Raw genomic sequence first — 18,647 nt, forward strand, 5'->3', positions numbered from 1 at the left:
TTGCAATAGTAAATAAACGTTAAAAAAAGATATATATATAAAAAACAAAAGGTGTCCAAATTGTAAAGAAAAAACTAAAACTATGCACAGATAGTTTATTTATATATGACATGGTCATATATAGAAAAATCTTAGGGGTTAGGGAGAGGGGAAAATGGGTGATGGGCATTTTAAGGGCACTTGCTGGGATGAGCACTGCATGTTGTATATAAGCAATGGATCACAGGAATCTACCCCCAAAACCAAAAGCATATGGTACACACTGTATGTTAGCCAACTGGACCATAAATTCTATTAAAAAAATAATAAAATTATTTTTATTGATCACAAACTGAATTAATATTTTGGCTATATTGGATTAAATTATTAAAATTTATTTTTCCTTTCACTTTTTAAAAAGAAAAGAAAAAAGAAAAACCCTAAATAGGGGCACCTGGGTGGCTAAGTTAGTTGAGTGTCCAACTCTTGATTTCGGTTCAGGTCATGACCCCATGATCATGGGATGGAGCCCCCTATCAGGCTCCCTGCTGTGCGTGGAGCCTACTTAAGATTCTCTCTTTCCCCCTCTGCCCCTCTTGTCCACTCACCTACTCTCTAAAAGAAAAAAAAGAAAAAATAAAAACCCTAAATAATCTACAAAAAAACTAGTAGATAGAACCAATAAATGAGTTTAGCAAAGCTATAGTATATAAGATCAAATATCAGTTGCACTCCTATACACTAGCAATGAACAGTCTGAAAATGAAATTAAGAATTCCAATAGCATTAAAAAGAATAAAATACTTAAAGAATAAATCTAACCAAAGAAGTACAAGACTTGCACAATGAAAATTACAAAACACTGTTGGAAAAAAAAAAAGGATCTAAATAAATGGAAAGACAACACTTGTCTGTGGATTGGAAGACACAATGCTGTCAAAATGGCAAACTACTCCCCAAACTACTCTACAGACTCCATGAAATCCCTATCAAAAACCCAACTGGCTCCTTTGCAGAAATTTACAAGCTGATCCTAAAATATGTATGAAAATTGAAGAAACTCAGAATTCTCAAAATCATCTTAAAAAAGAACAGAGGACTCACAGTTACTTATTTCAAAACTTTTCACAAAGCTATAGTAATGAAGACATCATGATACTGGCACAAAGACCAACAGGTCTACATGTAGACTGATGAAAGAGAATTGAGAATTCAAAAATAAACTCATACATTTATGTTCAACTGATTCTCATCAAGGATGAAAATGGAGAAAAAAGAGTCAACAAATGGTGCTGGGACAACTGGAAATTTACATGGAAAAGAATGGATTTGAACTCCTACCTCACCATGTATAAAGGTTAACTTTTTAGGATCAAAGACTAAATGTAAAGGCTAAAAGATATAAAACTCTTAGAAACAAATAGGTGAAAATCTGTGTAATTTTGGACTGGACAAGAGTTTAGATATGACACCAAAAGCACAAGCAATCAAAGAAAACTAAACTGGACTTCTTCAAAATTAAAAACTTATGCATCAAAGAACATCATCAAGAAAGTAAAAAGACAATCCACATAATGGGAGAAAATACTTGCACATTATATATATAACCGGAGACTAATATTCAGAAAAGACTCTTAAAACTAAATAAAGGGGCCCCTGGGTGGCTCAGTTGTGAGTGTCCAACTTCGTCTCAGGTCATGATTTCATGATTCATGAGTTTGAGTCCCACATCAGGCTCGCTGCTCTCAGTGCAGAGTGTGCTTTGGATCCTCTGTCCCCCTCTCTCTTTGCCCCTCTCCACTTGTGCTCTCTCTCAAAAATAAACAAACAAACAAAACCCTCAACAATAAAAAGACAAACCCAGTTTAAAAATGGGCAAAGAATTTGAATAGATATTTCTCCAAAGAAGATATACAAATGTCAAATAAGCACATGAAAAGATGCTCAACATCATTACTCATTAGAAAATGCAAATCAAAACCATAAGAAACCACTTCACACCCAGTAATTGTTAATTTTTTTTAATGGATAATTACAAGAGTTAGCAAGGTTGTGAAGCAACTGGAACCCTCTCATACATTGCTGTCAGTAATGTAAAATAGTACAGCTACTTTGAAGAACAATTTGACAGTTCCTCAAAAAGAATTACATAGAATTACATATGACCCAGCAAGTCCATTCCTAGATACATACTCAAAAGAACTGTAAACAGGTATTTAAACAAATATTTGTACATGACTGTTGATAGTTATAAACAATATCCAAAAATGTGGAAATAATCCAAATGTCCATCAACTAATCAATAGGTAAACAAAATGTGGTATATATATCCATACAATGGAATATTATTCATCCATAAAAAGGAATAAAGTACTGATACATGTTACAATGTGGATGGGCCTCAAAAACATGATAAGTGAAAGATGTCAGACACAAACGATCCCATTCTGTATGACTCCACTTCTAGGAAATATCCTGAGTAGGTAAAGCCATAGCGACAGAAAGCAGATTAGTGTTTGCCAAGGGCTGGAAATAAGAGTAAATAGAAAGTGACTACTTAATGGGTACAGGGTTTCCTTCCAGGGTGACACAAGTGTTCTGGAACTACATAGAGGTAATGGTTACACCACATTGTAAATGTATTAAATGTCACTATATTGGGCACTTTAAAATGGTTAATTTTATGTTGTGTGAAGTTACCTCAATAAGAAAAAAAAGAAGTGAAAGCAGACGTTCACACAAAAACTTGTACACAATTGTTTACAGTGCTATTATTCATAATAGCAAAAAAGGAGAAACAACCTAAATGTTCACCAGTTGATGGATAAACAAAACTGGTATACCCAAACAATGAAGTATTACTCAGTCATAAAAAAATGAAGTACTGTCACATACTCAGTATGGATAAACCTTGAAAATATTATGCTAAGGGAAAGAAGCCAAACACACAAAGGACACATATTATATGATTCCATTTATATAAAATGTCTAGAACAGGCAAATTCACAGAGACAGAAACTAGATTAGTGCTTGGCAGGGGACAGAAAGTGGAGAATTGGGATTAACTGGTAATAAATATAAGGTTTGTTTTGGGAGTAACAAAAATATTCTGGAATTAGACAGCGATGATGACTGCACAACACAGTGAAAATGCTAAAAATCCACTGCAGTGTACGTTATTACAATAATGAATTTTATATGATGCGAAATACAGAAGTAAAAATCAAAGACTTATCACCTGTTTACAAGTATATGTTAAATATAAGGACACAATCAGTTAAAAGTAAAAGGACAGAAAAGGATGTAACATGCTACAAATTCTTTCATTAATCAAAAGAAAATAAGAGTTGCTATGTTAATATCAAACAAAGTAGACTATAAAACCAAAAGAAAAAGAAAAAAACAAACAAAAAAACCCAAGAGTTATTTCAAAGATAAAGGGGATCATTTTATAATGATAAAGAGGTCAATGCATCAAGAAAATATAATCGATCCTAAATGTTTATATTCCTAATAACAGCACTTTAAAATACATGCTGCAAAAATTAATAAATTGCAAAAAGGGGCACCTGGGTGGCTCAGTTGAGGGTCCTTGATTTCAGCTCAGGTCATGATCCCAGGGTTATGGGATCAAGCCAAGCATCAGGCTGTGTGCTGACCATGGAGCCTGCTTAGGATTCTCTCTGTCTCTCTCTCTTTCTCTCCCTGCCTCTCTTCCCCTGTTAATGCTCTCTCTCTAAAAAAATTTTTTAAATTAAAAACAAAAACAAAAACAAAAACGCAATATCTATCAAATTAACCAGGATTCTTCACAGAGCTAGAACAAAAAATCCTAAAATTTATATGGAACCAGAAAAGACACCGATAAGCCAAAGCAATCTTGAAAAAGAAAACCAAAGCAGAAGGCATCACAATCCTGACTTCAAGATGTATTACAAAGCTGTAATCATCAAGACAGTATGGTACTGGCACAAAAACAGACACTCACATCAATGGAACAGAATAGAGAACCCAGAAAAGGACCCACAAACCTATGGCCAACTAATCTTGACAAAGCAGGAAAGACTATCCAATGGAATAAAGACAGTCTCTTCAGCAAATGGTGCTGGGAAAAATAGACAGCGATATGCAGAGAAATGAACTTGGACCACTTTCTTATACCATACACAAAAATAAACTCAAAATCGATGAAAGACCTAAATGTAAGACAGAAAGCTATCAGAATCCATGAGGAGAAAGCAGGCAAAAATCTCTTTGATCTTGGCCACAGCAACTTCTTAACATCTCCAGAGGCAAGGAAAACAAAAGCAAAAATGAACTACTGGGATCCCATCAAAATAAAAAGCCTTCTGCACAGTGAAGGAAACAATCAGCAAAACTAAAAGGCAACCGACAGAATGGGAGAAGACACTTGCAAACGACATATCAGATAAAGAGTTAGTATCCAAAATCTATAAAGAACTTATCAAACTCAACACCCAAAAAACAAATAATCCAGTGAAGAAATGGGCAAAAGACATGAATAGATACTTCTTTAAAGAAGACATCCAGATGGCCAACTGACACATGAAAAAATGCTCAACATCACTCATTATCAGGGAAATACAAATCAAAACCACAATGAGATACCACCTCACACCTGTCAGAATGGCTAACATTAACAACTCAGGCACAACAGATGTTGGCAAGGATACGGAGAAAGAGGATCTCTCTTGCACTGCTGGTGGGAATGCAAACTGATGCAGCCACTCTGGAAAACAGGATGGAGGTTCCTCAAAAAATTACAAATAGAACTACCCTACAACCCAGCAATTGCACTGCTAGGTATTTATCCAACGGATACAGTTATACTGTTTTGAGTGGGCACATGCACCCCAATGTTTATAGCAGCACTATCAACAATAACCAAAGTATGGAAAGAGCCCAAATGTCCATCAATGGATGAATGGATAAAGAAGCTGTGGTCTATATACATAATGGAGTATTACCCAGCAATCAAAAAGAATGAAATCTGGCCATTTGCAACTATGTGAATGGAACTAGAAGGTACTATGCTAAGTGAAATTAGTCAAAGGAAGACAAATATCATATGACTTCACTCAGATGAGGACTTTAAGACACAGAACAGATGAACACAAGGGAAGGGAAGCAAAAGTAATATAAACACAGGGAGGGGGACAAAATATAAGCGACTCTTAAATATGGAGAACAAACAGAAGGTTACTGGAGGGGTTGCGGGAGGGTGGATGGGCTAAATGGGTAAGGAGCATTAAGGAATCTACTCCTGAAATCATTGTTGCACTATATGCTAACTAACTTGGATGTAAATTTTAAAAAGTAAAATAAAATTCAAGAGAAAAGAAAGAAAAAAATTTAAAAATACTGCAAAGAAACAAACCTACAACTATACTTGGACGTTTCAACATCCTTCTCTCAATAATTTATAGAGCAACCAGACAGAGTATCAGTAAGGATACAGAAGACTCAAACAGCACTATGAACCAACTTGACCTGAATGACATTTATAAAATACTCCCAACAAGAAACTGAATAAGCATTCTTTTCATGTGCACAAAGAAAATTTACAAAGCTGGACCATATTCTGGGTTATAAAACAAATCTCAACAAACTTAAAGAATCCTTATTTTTTATTTTTAATATAAACCAGTATTAATCAGGGAGGGGGTGCTGAGGGAGACTGGCCTCTAAGAAGGGAGCATTTAGAAATGGTGGAGATGGAATTTGGCTGTCACAATGACTTTGGGGGTCTGCTGAGGATAGTCCAACATGATAACATGATGTCCTAATCAAAAGACAAATAATGTCCCCATGTCTCCCTACAGTGTCCACTGAAAAACATTATTCTAAACCAATTAGGAAATTCAGAAAGTAGCAGAGTTACATGTGAAAGTTACACTAGGTCTCAGCTGTCCAGCCACTCCACTCTCACCTCTACATAAAACAGAAATATAATGTGAGGAAAATGAGTAAACAATTGTCAAGTGCTTATACTACTAGGAATAAAGGTATAGGTAATTCATGAAACTATTAACTGTTTAAAAATAAGCATACACAGGGGCGCCTGGGTGGCTCAGTCGGTTAAGCATCCGACTTTGGCTCAGGTCATGATCTCGCAGTTTGTGGGTTCGAGCCCCACGTCGGGCTCTGTGCTGATAGCTCAGAGCCGGAGCCTGCTTCAGACTCTGTCTTCCTCTCTCTCTGCCCTTCCCATGCTCATGTTCTGTCTCTGTCTCTCAATAATAAATAAATGTTAAAAAATTTTTAAAAATAAAAAAATAAGCATTCACAAAACTAAGTTATCAACACACTAATAAAGTTAGAATAAATGTTCAAGAATGCAAAGAAAAAACTACATCTTTTTGAACAAATGTTATAAAAATAAATCTCTTCCCTACTTCTTTAATATAGACAAATTTTCTTTCCCACATAAATCAGGAATCATAGGTAGGTATAGACTAATGTACCTCTCAATAGATAGTAACAGTTTATTATATTAAGGACCTCACCTTATGAGCTGCAAAACTGCGTTCATTTTTTTCTAGTGCTCTTTTTGCATACTCTAGGGCTTCATAGACCAAGAGCTTTTTCTCCTCTTCTGAGGTTCCACTAAGCTGAGCTATATCACGTGATGCCCGTGCCAAACGCCACAGTAACTCTGCGTCTTCACTAATTTGAAATAAATATAAAATAACCAGTTTAGCTCAAATGTAAAAACTGTTAAAGGTCACAGCACTAATGAATACATAATGATGGTCTTACAGGTCAGTGAAGATTTAGCAGTGTCAAAAGTCATTATTCACAATGCTATATTCTTTCACACAAAAACTTTATTTGCTAAAATTTCCTACAAAATACTACACATAAATATTAAACTTTCTTATGATATCTAAAATACTAACTTCCTTAGAAAAGACCTTTGTATTTTAATTCTCCAAACACTTGCACTACAAATTCAACATGTAACTTAAGGCTTTGGCACTTCAGACAACTCACTACCTGGTTCAGATAGTCCCATAAAATAAATAAGTTTTATAGACAGGATCATACTTTAAAAAACAAAACTGCTATATCCGTAGACCAAAATACAGTACCTGGCACACAATAGGCATATGATAAATATGTGTTAATAAATGATTGAATATAACAAAATCTCAAGATAAATCCTATGTTTGCGTGTGTCATCCATTCCATGATGCATGAAATATTTCAAGTAAGGGCACTGGACCCCTTGAAGAACTTCCATTTGAAAATACTTTTATAAACTAAGAAATGGTTAATAAATGAAATAGTAACCATAATTAAGAGTTAGAAATATTTTTTAAAACATTAGACTTTTAATCCTTTTTATTAAATGTCTGCCCTTAAGCCCATTATATATTTCTTAACAAAAAATGGTATTCACCTGGGGGGCCTGTGTGGCTCAGTCGGTTGAGCATCCAGCTCTTGATTTCAGCTAAGGTCATGATCTCACGGTTACGGGATCAAGCCCTGCATGGGGCTCTGCACTGACAGCAGAGCCTGCTTGGGATTCTCTTTTTCCCTCTCTCTCTGCTCCTCCCCTGCTCACGTTCTCTCTCGCTTACTCTCTCAAAATAAATAAATAAACTTAAAAAAATGGTAGTCACATAAAATTTTGAAACTAAAGGTAGCAACTGTATATCTATAATTAAATATGGGGTAACTATCTTACAGCTTGCTTTTCAAGTAATTACTGAAAGGACTATAAAATACCAAACCAGCCCCTACAAGTAACTAAGGGGAACATGGAGAGGAAAAAATGGATCCTATAGACATTTGGGAAGTAAAATTGATGGGTTGTGGTGGAAAACTGGTCTTGGGAATCTAAGAAAGGTAGCTGAAAATGACTCAATATCTTTAGCTTAGAAGATTAAGTAAATATGTGGTCTGGCAATGCCATTTTAGCCTTATTTAACCTATTTAATAGGGTAGAATCTCCTTCCACTTGAATCCTCCCCCAAACTGACTACATAGTGATACTCTGGACTAAACATGTAATCTAATACTTAAAATGGAAAAAGGAGGCATTTTTAGTTTCTCTAAAAAACTGCTTCTAAATTGATACACAGGGGCGCCTGGGTGGCTTAGTCATTAAGCATTCGACTTCAGCTCAGGTCATGATCTCACGGTTCATGAGTTCAAGCCCCTCAATGGGCTCTGTGCTGACAACTCAGAGCCTGAAGCCTGCTTCGAATTCTGCATCTCCCACTCACTCTGTCCCTCCCCTGCTTGCATTCTCTTTCCCTCTCAAAAATAAACATTAAAAAAAAAAATTTGAAGTGATACACAGATACTATTCAATGGTGGCATATGATCATCCTAATTCATTTATATCCTATGCCAGTAAGAAATTAACTTAAAAACATGAGAAATATACAACATAGATATATGAGATAACCATATATTCAACAACTACCTCATATGATCCAAAGCAAAATAACAAATGTAAAAAAAATACTTCAACATTCTACTAGAATAACTATGGAGAATCACCTTTATTAAATCATTGAGATACATGTGGCACTTGTGAATCATTTACTGAAACATTATACTATAAATTAAACACTAAGAAACATTATTTTGCAGTAAAATTTTTTTAAAAAAATATAAAAATTTCAAGCACCAAGAACCATCTTAATTGTTAAATAACAAAAACTTTGAGGAAACTGCAAACCCAAGCCTATCATATATTGCCTACCTTTCCTTGTATTGAGTCAGCAACTGATAAAGTTTTTCTGTTTCTCCACTCTCATATAGGTAGTCTGCTTGTTCAAGAATTTCTTCAACTCTGAAGACTAAAAATGAAAAAGACACAATAAAGTAGGTCTTCCCAAGCCAGATGGCAATAATGCTAAGAAATATAAACACTTTCATATATAAGAAAAAGAAATTAGATATAGAAATCACCTATAAAGAAGTATCAGAAATTCTGAAGAACCTATATTTAAGTGTAGTAGAAATAAGTAAATGAAGCTATCGCAGTTAAGTGTTTACTGAAACCGGAGAAAAGAAAAACATAGAAAACTTATTGTGGAACTGACTAAATATATTTTTTTAAATGAAATTTCCTGCAAGAAAGTTATGGTACCCTTACCCTCCACACACACAAACTCTCTGTTGTTGTTGCTAAATACCATTCATTGTTGAAAATGATGATGTAATATCCACTTCCAGTACTGAAAATTATTAATTTGAATGAACTGCACCACACTGTTTCACTAGACTCTATGATCTAACTTATACAGATGCTGTTATAGAAAGAGTCAAATCTGTCATCAAAAACTTACATGAATTTAACTACACAGAGAATCTGAAACTACCCTCACTGGCACTATACACCAACCAATTCATTAACTAGTTTATACATTACTACAAAACACACAAACCTTATAGACAACATGATGCTCTAAAAAAAGTTGATTAGTTCCTGAAAAAAAACAGTAAGCTTGAATTTCAGGATATTCCAATTATTACTAAGGAACAACATACTGAACTGTCTTCTATAAGGGTACAGTATTACTTAGTCCTACAGATAAGCCAACATTTCAATATGTTCAATTAAGTTTATTATTTACCTTAGTATGCTTTAATTGATAAGAATGTATTTGAGGTTTAATTTTTTTTAAAATTAAGCTCTAGACCAGAAAAAAATCTCCTGAATTTGACACTATATGAAGTATTTTTTTACTAAGTTAGCATCATGATATACTTATAACTAGCTTAAGAAAAATTAAATGAATTCGCAAATTCTTCTTTAATCCTACCTCAATCTGGTTGGGTGTTAGAATTTAATATTCACATGGCTGGTTAACTTTCTTAAGTTTGCTTCCATTTTATTGTATATTTTTATCAGTGGCTGATTGTCCAAATTTGGGTTACAACAACCCAAAGATTTTTTTTTAAGTAATCTCTACACCCAAGCTGGGGCTCAAATTCACAACCCCAAGATCGAGAGTTGTGTCCTCTACCAACTGAGCCTGCCAGGCACTCCCAACAACCCAAAGATTCTTAAAAAGTAGTAATCTTAGCATTCTTAGTCAATATTTGTGGTAGGCAGAATAATGGTCCCCAAAAGGTCTACATCTTAATCACCAGAACCTGTAAAAATGTATAGGTCTCATGGCAAAGGGGAATTAAGTTTGTAACTAGAATTAAGGCTACTAATCAGCTAACCTTAAGATAGGAAATGATCTTGGATCATTTTAAGGACTCCCAGGAGTCCTTAAAAGTAGAAGAGGAAGGCGGAAGAAGAACGTCAGATGAGGTATAACAAAGAAAACAAGGCCAGAGTGAAATGATTGCTGGTTTGTAACATGGAGGAAAGGGGTCTTCAGTAAAGGAATGTGGAAAGCCTTTAGAAGCTGAAAATAAGAATTCTCTCCTAAAGCCTCCAGAAAGAAATACAGCCCTGCCAACTCCTTGATTTTAATCTACCGGGACCCATTTTGGGGACTTCTGAACTACAGAACTGTAAGATAATAAATCTATGTTGTTTAAGGTTACTAAATTTGTGGTAATTTGTTACAGCTGCTGTCACACAAAACTTATACAATATTAAAAACACTGATCTGGCATATTTGAATGTATACATGGTATGTGTAAATAGCAAAGCTATATTTAAATCTATTCACTGATTTTTCTCAGACTTTCCAAGAAGACTGATAGAGATTACTGTCCTTAACGTGATCTAGGAATGCTTCAACTCATCATCCACACAATTAAAAGAAGAATGTAGAAATAAAGTTAATAATTTAAAATGATTTAAATCTTTTGTGCACTATTCTTAACTTCTTAAATCACTTATTTCCTATTTCTTTATTATACAGTATAGTACCATAAGCTATAATATCCAGGGTTTAAATATGTTTTTCTTAATTCTTAAACAGAAATTTCTAAAATCATACAGTGTGAAATTTATAGGAAAAAAATGCACTTACTCTGACACTACAGACTCACATAGGCACTAGGGTGGGAGCATACTGTAGACCACTCATATCTGCAAATCAGCTGTGTTTTGTTTTGTTTTGTTTTTTTTACTTGTTTAATGCTCTGTACTTTTCCTGAAAATATTTAAAAATAAGCTATGTTACTGACATAGAGAGACCATATTCTATAAAATGGACTACACTTTTAAAGTAAATTACTTTTCAACTTAATAATGAATATCCAGGATGAACTGAGATATTAATTCAGCTGTACAATGAAATCTTAAATTTAGCCTAAAATGAATATGCACAAGATCATAATTTTTAGAATTTAAAAAAATGTCACTGATGTGACCTAAGTTAGTAAATTTTGGCTTTCTGATTTTTCTTGGTACGTGTACTCTTAACCATGTGAGAGGTATCTGGACAAAAACTCTACTCCTCTAAGCAAGCAAAACAGCTCTATTTCTAGAAGTTTCTCCTTATAGAACTTACAAATGAGTATCTAGATTTTTTCAGATACTCTAGGATTTTTCTAGGGTTAGAAGGCTCTAAGTAGCAACATCATCAAAATTTAAGGCAAATTTTTCACATCAACAATACTGTGCCTAAGCAGTACTGGATGCACAGTACCTCTTTATGCCCTGCTGTAGTACAATGAAACACAGATGAAGGAGCACTAGCCTCAGTTCTGTAGATTCATCAAAGAGGAATCAATACAGGTATATGAAGAGAGACAAGTGAAGTGATATGACGAATCTTTATTTACTAATGGGCCACTTATAATTATCTTTTAGGTACTTTACAAGTGAACTTTCACACACACACGCACGCACACACACACACACACGAGTACTGTGACTGTATTAGCATATCTTTAGGAGTTTTAAATTTTGTCTATTTTAAGGAAATAATGAAAAACTTTCTACTGGAGTTCTTCAATTACGACCAAGTGGGTATTTGCATTATCTTGTGGTAAATATAGACATTACCATTTTAACGTTTATTTATTTTTGAGACAGAGAGAGACAGAGCATGAACGGGGGAGGGTCAGAGAGAGGGAGACACAGAATCTGAAACAGGCTCCAGGCTCTGAGCTGTCAGCACAGAGCCCGACGCGGGACTCGAACTCACGGACCGCGAGATCATGACCTGAGCCGAAGTCAGCCGCTCAACCGACTGAGCCACCCAGGCGCCCCTAGACATTACCATTTTAAAAATGAGTCCCACAATCCCATCCAAATGAAAGGTCAAAAAAATATATATGCCCTTAATTTCTAAAAACATCTCACTTCAGAATAGGATTTTATCCCAGTATATTGATGAGGAAAAAAAATTTTAATTGGCTTCAATGGTGAAGCAACTCTAAAGAGAAGCAGTTTTGATGAGCAGAATTCTCTAAAGATCATTTCCTAAAAATTATAAAGACCACAGCACACCAAATGGGAGTCAGATATATGACAGAGTAAAACTTGTAAGGAGTGATGGAATTAAGACTTTATAGAAACATGAATCATTTTCCAAGTTAAAAGAAAATCTGATCTCTATATTTTATCAATAATTGATTTTTTCCCCAAGGGCTATGGCCTAGTCTCACAAATTATAACGAGCATGCCAATCAACTAATTATAAAATGACATTTTATGTAAGAAAACAAAGCTAAAGAAAATCAAAGTAGGCTAAATAAATATCCATACTCCATATTTTGTATCAACGTTCTAAGTGCTCAAAATATGCTTGAAAACACAGGAAGGATTCTAAAATATAAGGCAGCTTTCATTAAAATCTTTAATAAAGACAATACATTTAGATTTCAGAATAAGTTACACCTTAGAATATTAAAAATTGTTTTTCAAGGTCAAATCAAGGTTTTATTTGGTGTTAGAATTGGAATCAACAGAGCTATTTTTGTTTGTAAATACTTTTATTTTTATATTTGTAGAGGAAGTTACAACTTTTTTTTAAAACAGCATATAAATGAATATGAAATCCAGCCAGAATGAAAGAATTGGTATATACTGGATGAAAAGAACCAGAACTTCTATAACACATTAAACACATACATCATACATTTAGACCAAATAGCAACTACTAGATATATACATATATGAATTCAAGTTTATTCAAAAGTTTGATATATAATCCTATTAACTACTATCTCTCCATCAATAACTTCATAAGGGTGGCTTTAAACAACTTAAACCTTGATCTCCTTCTGTATTTCCCAGAGCTTTTCTAAACTCTTTCAAACAGACCGCCTCTTCAGGGGTCAGGTTTATTTTTAGAACGTCTGCAATACCATCCTCTCTCAGGATACAAAGAACACTAAGGAATACCTTTTCATTTATTCCATAGAGGCCTTTAGTTATGGTGGAAATTGGATGCACTCTCCTAAGATAGTTCAAAATGCTTTCCATTAAATTAACTACAGATAGGCCAACAGCCCAATTAGTATAACATTTCATTTTAACCATCTCATAACCACAGGTTATCACTTCTTTGGGGACATTTTCCCAGTGCTCAGGATCTTTATCCATTCCTATTTCTGAATTCAGATCCTTCAACGGGATACCAGCAATGTTAACTCCACTCCACACAGGTACACTTGAGTCTCCATGTTCTCCAAAGATCCATCCATGACAACTTCTGGAGTGGATACCGAGCCTTTGCCCAATAAAGAAACAGAAATGGGCAGTATCCAGATACAGCCACTTCCAATAACAGGGAAAATGCACTCAACTTCCAAGCTACATAAGTTAACATATCCACTGGACTGGAAACCACTATCATTTTGCACTGGGGACTATACTGGGTAATGTTGGGAATCATTAATTTAAAGAAGGACACATTTCTCTTGACTACATCAAGGCATGTTTCTCCTTTTCCTGGACATGCACCTGCTATGATAATCACTGGGTTGGAGTTTGCACTGACAAGGTAATCTTTGCTGGAAAATATATTTGGCATTTTCATGAAAGAGCTGCCATGTTGAAGATCTACTGTCTCACCCTTCAGTTTGCCTTCATCAACATCCACAAAGGCAACTTCATCACTCAAGCCTTTGAATAAGATGTTGATACCACAGGCCATGCCAACTGATCCAGTTCCTATAACGGAGATCTTATTGTGATGAACTGTCTCCTCTGAGGTGAAATTCTTAGTAAGTTCACACCTGACAGTTATAATCTTGGAGATTGGACTGAAGGACCAGCTGTCCCTAAAGGGGATGCATGCCACCTGGCAGGGACACAGAGCCATCCCTAGGCAAAAGAAATTCACTCCTATGGTGCCTGGTCTCTGGCTTGCCCACAGGATTCCCCCAGCCCAGCTCATGGTGTCTCATGCAAGAAGTAGAGGAAGAGAATGGGGAAAAAAGCCACACCAGTGTTCTCTGAGGCACAAAGAAACAGGTTTAACACACTAAACCCCTAATTCTCCTCCCCCACCCCACCCTGCCAGCTAGCTACTGTGGCTACACAAGACCACACCCAGTTTGTGCGACCCTCACAAGCTGTCTAGCACATTAAAATGTTCTTTTTAATCTACTGAATACACAGTAATTTTAAATAAAAACACCTTTGAAAAAAGGAGCTATTACCATTAAAGCTAAAATTAATTTCACCTTTGCCTCTCTTTTGTTGCTCAGGGAAGCACTACAAATTTGCACTAATTTTCTGTAAGGAAATGGTGCTAAAGCACACTGAAACTGTGACAGATGAAAAAAAATTGATTAAAATTCTCATTTCTGCTCTGACACTTTGACTTTGAAGAAGTTTTAACTCTGAGCTTCTTTTCAAAAGTTAATACTATAATGGGTGGAGCCCGGCTGGCTCAGTCAGTAAAGAATGTGACTCATGATATCTCGGTCCTAAATTTAAGCCCACCTTGGGCAGAGTTCACTTTGAAAAAAATAGTAGGGGCGCCTGGGTGGTTCAGTCGGCTAAGTGTCCGACTTCAGGTCAGGTCATGATCTCACAGTTCGTGGGTTCGAGCCCCACGTCGGGCTCTGCGCTGACAGCTCAGAGCCTGGAGCCTACTTCAGATTCTGGGTCTCCTCTCTCTGCCCCTCCTCCACTCATGCTCTGTCTCATTCTGTCTCTCAAAAATAAATAAATATAAATTAAAAAAAATTTTTTTAAATACCATAATGGAATACGAACACACACACACAGACACACACACACACAGACACACACACACACACACACACACACACACACACACACAAACACACAGAAAAATCTTAAAACCGCAACACCTCTCAAGGATAAGTTTTAAAAAACTATTGTGTCATAATACACTTTTGTCCTAACTACTTTACAAGGTTTCTATGAGAATTGAGGTTAGGGTGAAAAGTCTACGGAATCAAATCCTCTACTTTATCCTTCATAAAAATTATCCATTAAAAAAGGAAAAGACAAAACAAAAACATAGTAATTCTCAATTATTTGCTCTTTTAAAGATAAGAATAGTCATGGGCGAATGAAATCAATAAATAACTAGTAGTTTTTGGCTAATATTCTCAAATTCTTCAACTATCACAACTTTAAAAAGAACATCTATTCAAAATAAAATCTCTGCTTCCTTCCCCAGTCACCTTCTTGATGATTAAAAGGTGGGGACTATAAAAAATAAAAAGGTTTAACTCATAAATTAAAAGTTTTTTTTCCGGGGCACCTGGGGCAGTCTGTCAGTTAAGTGTCCAACTTTGGCTTAGGTCATGGTTTCATGGATCGTGAGTTCAAGTCCCACACCAAGCTTTCTGTTGTCAGCCCAGATCCCAATTTGGATCCTGTCTCCCTTTCTCTCTGCCTCTCCTCAACTCCCTCTCTCTCTCTCTCTCTCTCTCAAAAATAAACAAACATTAAAAAAAGGGTTTTTTTCCTAATATACTGAAATTATGGCTCTCTCTACATACACAACTGGTTTAATTACATTTAATTTTTTACATATGGCAAGTCTATGTTTACTTATCTATAGAATGCCAAATAAAAAATTTGATGGCATTTTTTTACTTTTCTATCAGTTACTTGATAGTAGAAAATTGCATTGTTGGTAAATAAAATACTTCTACCTCAAAGTAATTGGGCCTTTCCTAACTATACCAAGAAGAGTGTAATACCTTGGAATTAAGGAAACAAAAAAATCATTGTGTCATAAGGGCCAGATATAGTCTTTGTGGTATATATATCTCTCCCTGACAAATCCCTCAACCATTTAAAAATGTAAAAAAACAGGGGCGCCTGGGTGGCTTGGTCGGTTAAGCGTCCGACTTCGGCTCAGGTCATGATCTCGTGGTTTGTGAGTTTGAGCCCCGCGTCGGGCTCTGTGCTGACTGCTCAGAGCCTGGAGCCTGTTTCGGATTCTGTGTCTCCCTCTCTCTCTGCCCCTCCCCTGTTCACGCTCTGTCTCTCTGTCTCAAAAATAAATAAAAACGTTAAAAAAAAAATTTAAATATCTGGTAGAACAAATTCTCTCTGTTTCCCTTTAAAAAAAAAAAAAAAAGTAAAAAAACATTCTTACCTCAAGGGTCCCATAAAACTACAAAGTATTAATAGAGTATTTCTCACTGAAGGAACTCTAATTACTAGAAGAAATTATATATATATACAGATATATATACATATTCACACAGATATAACATACACAGATACATACATATATATACATACATATATATATTATCAGACTCACTAACAAGTAGAGAAAAGCAGAAAATAATATAGCCTTTAACAATGTTAGTTTCATTACCTATTCAAAAACAACTCTAAGTCATTGACAAAATATAAAAAACATAAATAACTCTAAGTAGTCCACATGTTTAGCTTAGGCTTACCTTTGGCTATGGCATGAACCACAGCAGCCTGGGAAAATACTTGATATGCTTCAAAACCCAAATAAGATAAGGCTGAGAATAAAAGGCTTCTTTTGAAAGCTCCTAGGTTTCCCATCACCTATGGAAACAATTATGGTCAGAGTTATCAAACACAAAATTTGCAGGAACAGCTACTCCTAGCAAAAATTAATTAAAAAAAAAAAATCACATCAATTTTCTCCTACCCCCAAAGCAATCAATCCTAAGCATATTGGAAGTTCAGGGGTACCTGGTTGGCTCAGTCAGTTAAGCGTCCGACTCTTGACTTTGGTTCTGGTCATGGTCTGGCACAGTTCCTAGAGTTTGAGGTGTGCATCAGGTTCTGCACTGACAGTGCAGAGATTGCTTGGATTCTCTCTCTGGCTCCTCCCTGTCCCTCTCTCTCTCCCTCAAAATTAATAAACTTAAAAGAAAAAGAATATTGGAAGCTCAAAATTTATTTCATCAAATTCTTCAGTGAAACTATTTCACAAAGTTACCTTATAGGGAGAGTATATCCTTTTTCAAGAAAAGTTTCATAACAATGGCTAAGGCTAATGATAGTAACTTATCTAACAATCACAGTTATGCTGGTAAGTGCTGCATTATAAGATCTACATTTCATTTTTAAAAATTTTTTTCAAATGTTTATTTATTTTTGAGAGAGACAGAGACATAGCACCAGCAGAGAGGGGCAGAGAAAGAGGGAGACACAGAATCTGAAGCAGTCTCCAGACTCTGACCGGTCAGCACAGAGCCTGACGCGGGGCTTGAACTCACGAACTGTGAGATCATGACCTAAGCCAAAGTCAGATGCACACCCAAATGAAGCACCCAGGCACCCCAGATCTATATTTCATTTGAGGAGGCATGGATATTGTAACTGCATGAAATAAAATATAAGATTCTAACATATAAGTACCAATCTTAACAGATGAGATGAAAATTATCAAATATGGTGATTACTACACATAAAAAATGTGCATGGCTTTTAAAGATATCTTCAAAAGTGATCCACAAAACCCAGTTTTTAATTAAACAATAAAGAGCATATTCAAACATATTTATAAATTAATTTTCATAATTATGGCCAGAATTCTCAAAACCAATGGTAAAGAAGGAGTATATATATGGACATCACTCCACCAATTCTTTGCTACAACAGTTCTTCTCTTTCACATAAATAGTATCATTTTTTCCCTTTCTGTTGATTCATTCCCACTGGTATGAGCCAAGCTATACTATCTTTATAAGTTGTGGTTTTCTTTTATTAATTTTTAAAAGTTTTAATTTTAAAAGTTTTTTTTAAATTTTTTAAATTTAATTTAATTTTAATTTTTTTAATTTTAAAAGTTTTCTTAAAAGTTTTAATTTTAACTTCCTCTTGAATTCACTTCTCTCTTTAGTCTCATTTCTAACTTCTCTTTACAGCAAAAGTTTTAAAAAGTTGTCTCTACTCAGGGCGCCTGTGTGGCTTAGTCAGTTAAGTTTCCAACTCAATTTCGGCTCAGGACATGATCTCATGGTTCATGGGATGGAGCCCCATGTCAGGCCACACTAACAGTGTGGAGTCTGCTTGGGATTCTTTGTCTGATTCTCTCTGCCCCTCTCCCTGCTTGTATACGTCAGTGCACTCTCTCAATATAAATATTAAAAAAAAAAAAAAAGTTGCCTGTGCTCTGTCTCCACTTCCTCTCTTCCCATTCACTCTTGAACTCACACAAATCACTTTTATCCCCACAACTCCACTGACAGTTTTCTAGTTAAGGTAACCAAGGATGCAGCTATTTCCTATGGTCAATTCTGAATTCTCAGCTTCCTTGTCCTATCAACAGTATTGGACGGTTGAT

The 18,647-nt window shown here is 35.3% G+C and overlaps 1 protein-coding gene and 1 pseudogene across 13 annotated transcripts in view; both read right to left on the reverse strand.

Moving 5' to 3' along the window:
• The window catches only part of RMDN1 (regulator of microtubule dynamics 1), a 54,973-nt gene that overhangs the window by 19,467 nt on the left and 16,859 nt on the right, over positions 1-18,647 (reverse strand). For all 13 annotated transcript variants that reach the window (XR_006212870.1, XR_006212869.1, XR_006212872.1 and 10 more), the window contains 3 exons: positions 16,780-16,897; positions 8,717-8,813; positions 6,507-6,666 (listed from right to left, as the gene is read on the reverse strand). Coding sequence is in view for 9 of the 13 variants with exons in the window: in XM_042972961.1 (XP_042828895.1) it covers positions 6,507-6,666; positions 8,717-8,813; positions 16,780-16,897 (375 nt within the window). In the remaining 4 variants the exon portion in view is untranslated. The remainder of the gene's footprint in view (positions 1-6,506; positions 6,667-8,716; positions 8,814-16,779; positions 16,898-18,647) is intronic.
• Positions 12,983-14,368, reverse strand: LOC102970244 (annotated as a pseudogene).

Source organism: Panthera tigris, chromosome F2 (genome assembly GCF_018350195.1).
Source record: "Panthera tigris isolate Pti1 chromosome F2, P.tigris_Pti1_mat1.1, whole genome shotgun sequence".
NCBI lineage: Eukaryota > Metazoa > Chordata > Mammalia > Carnivora > Felidae > Panthera > Panthera tigris.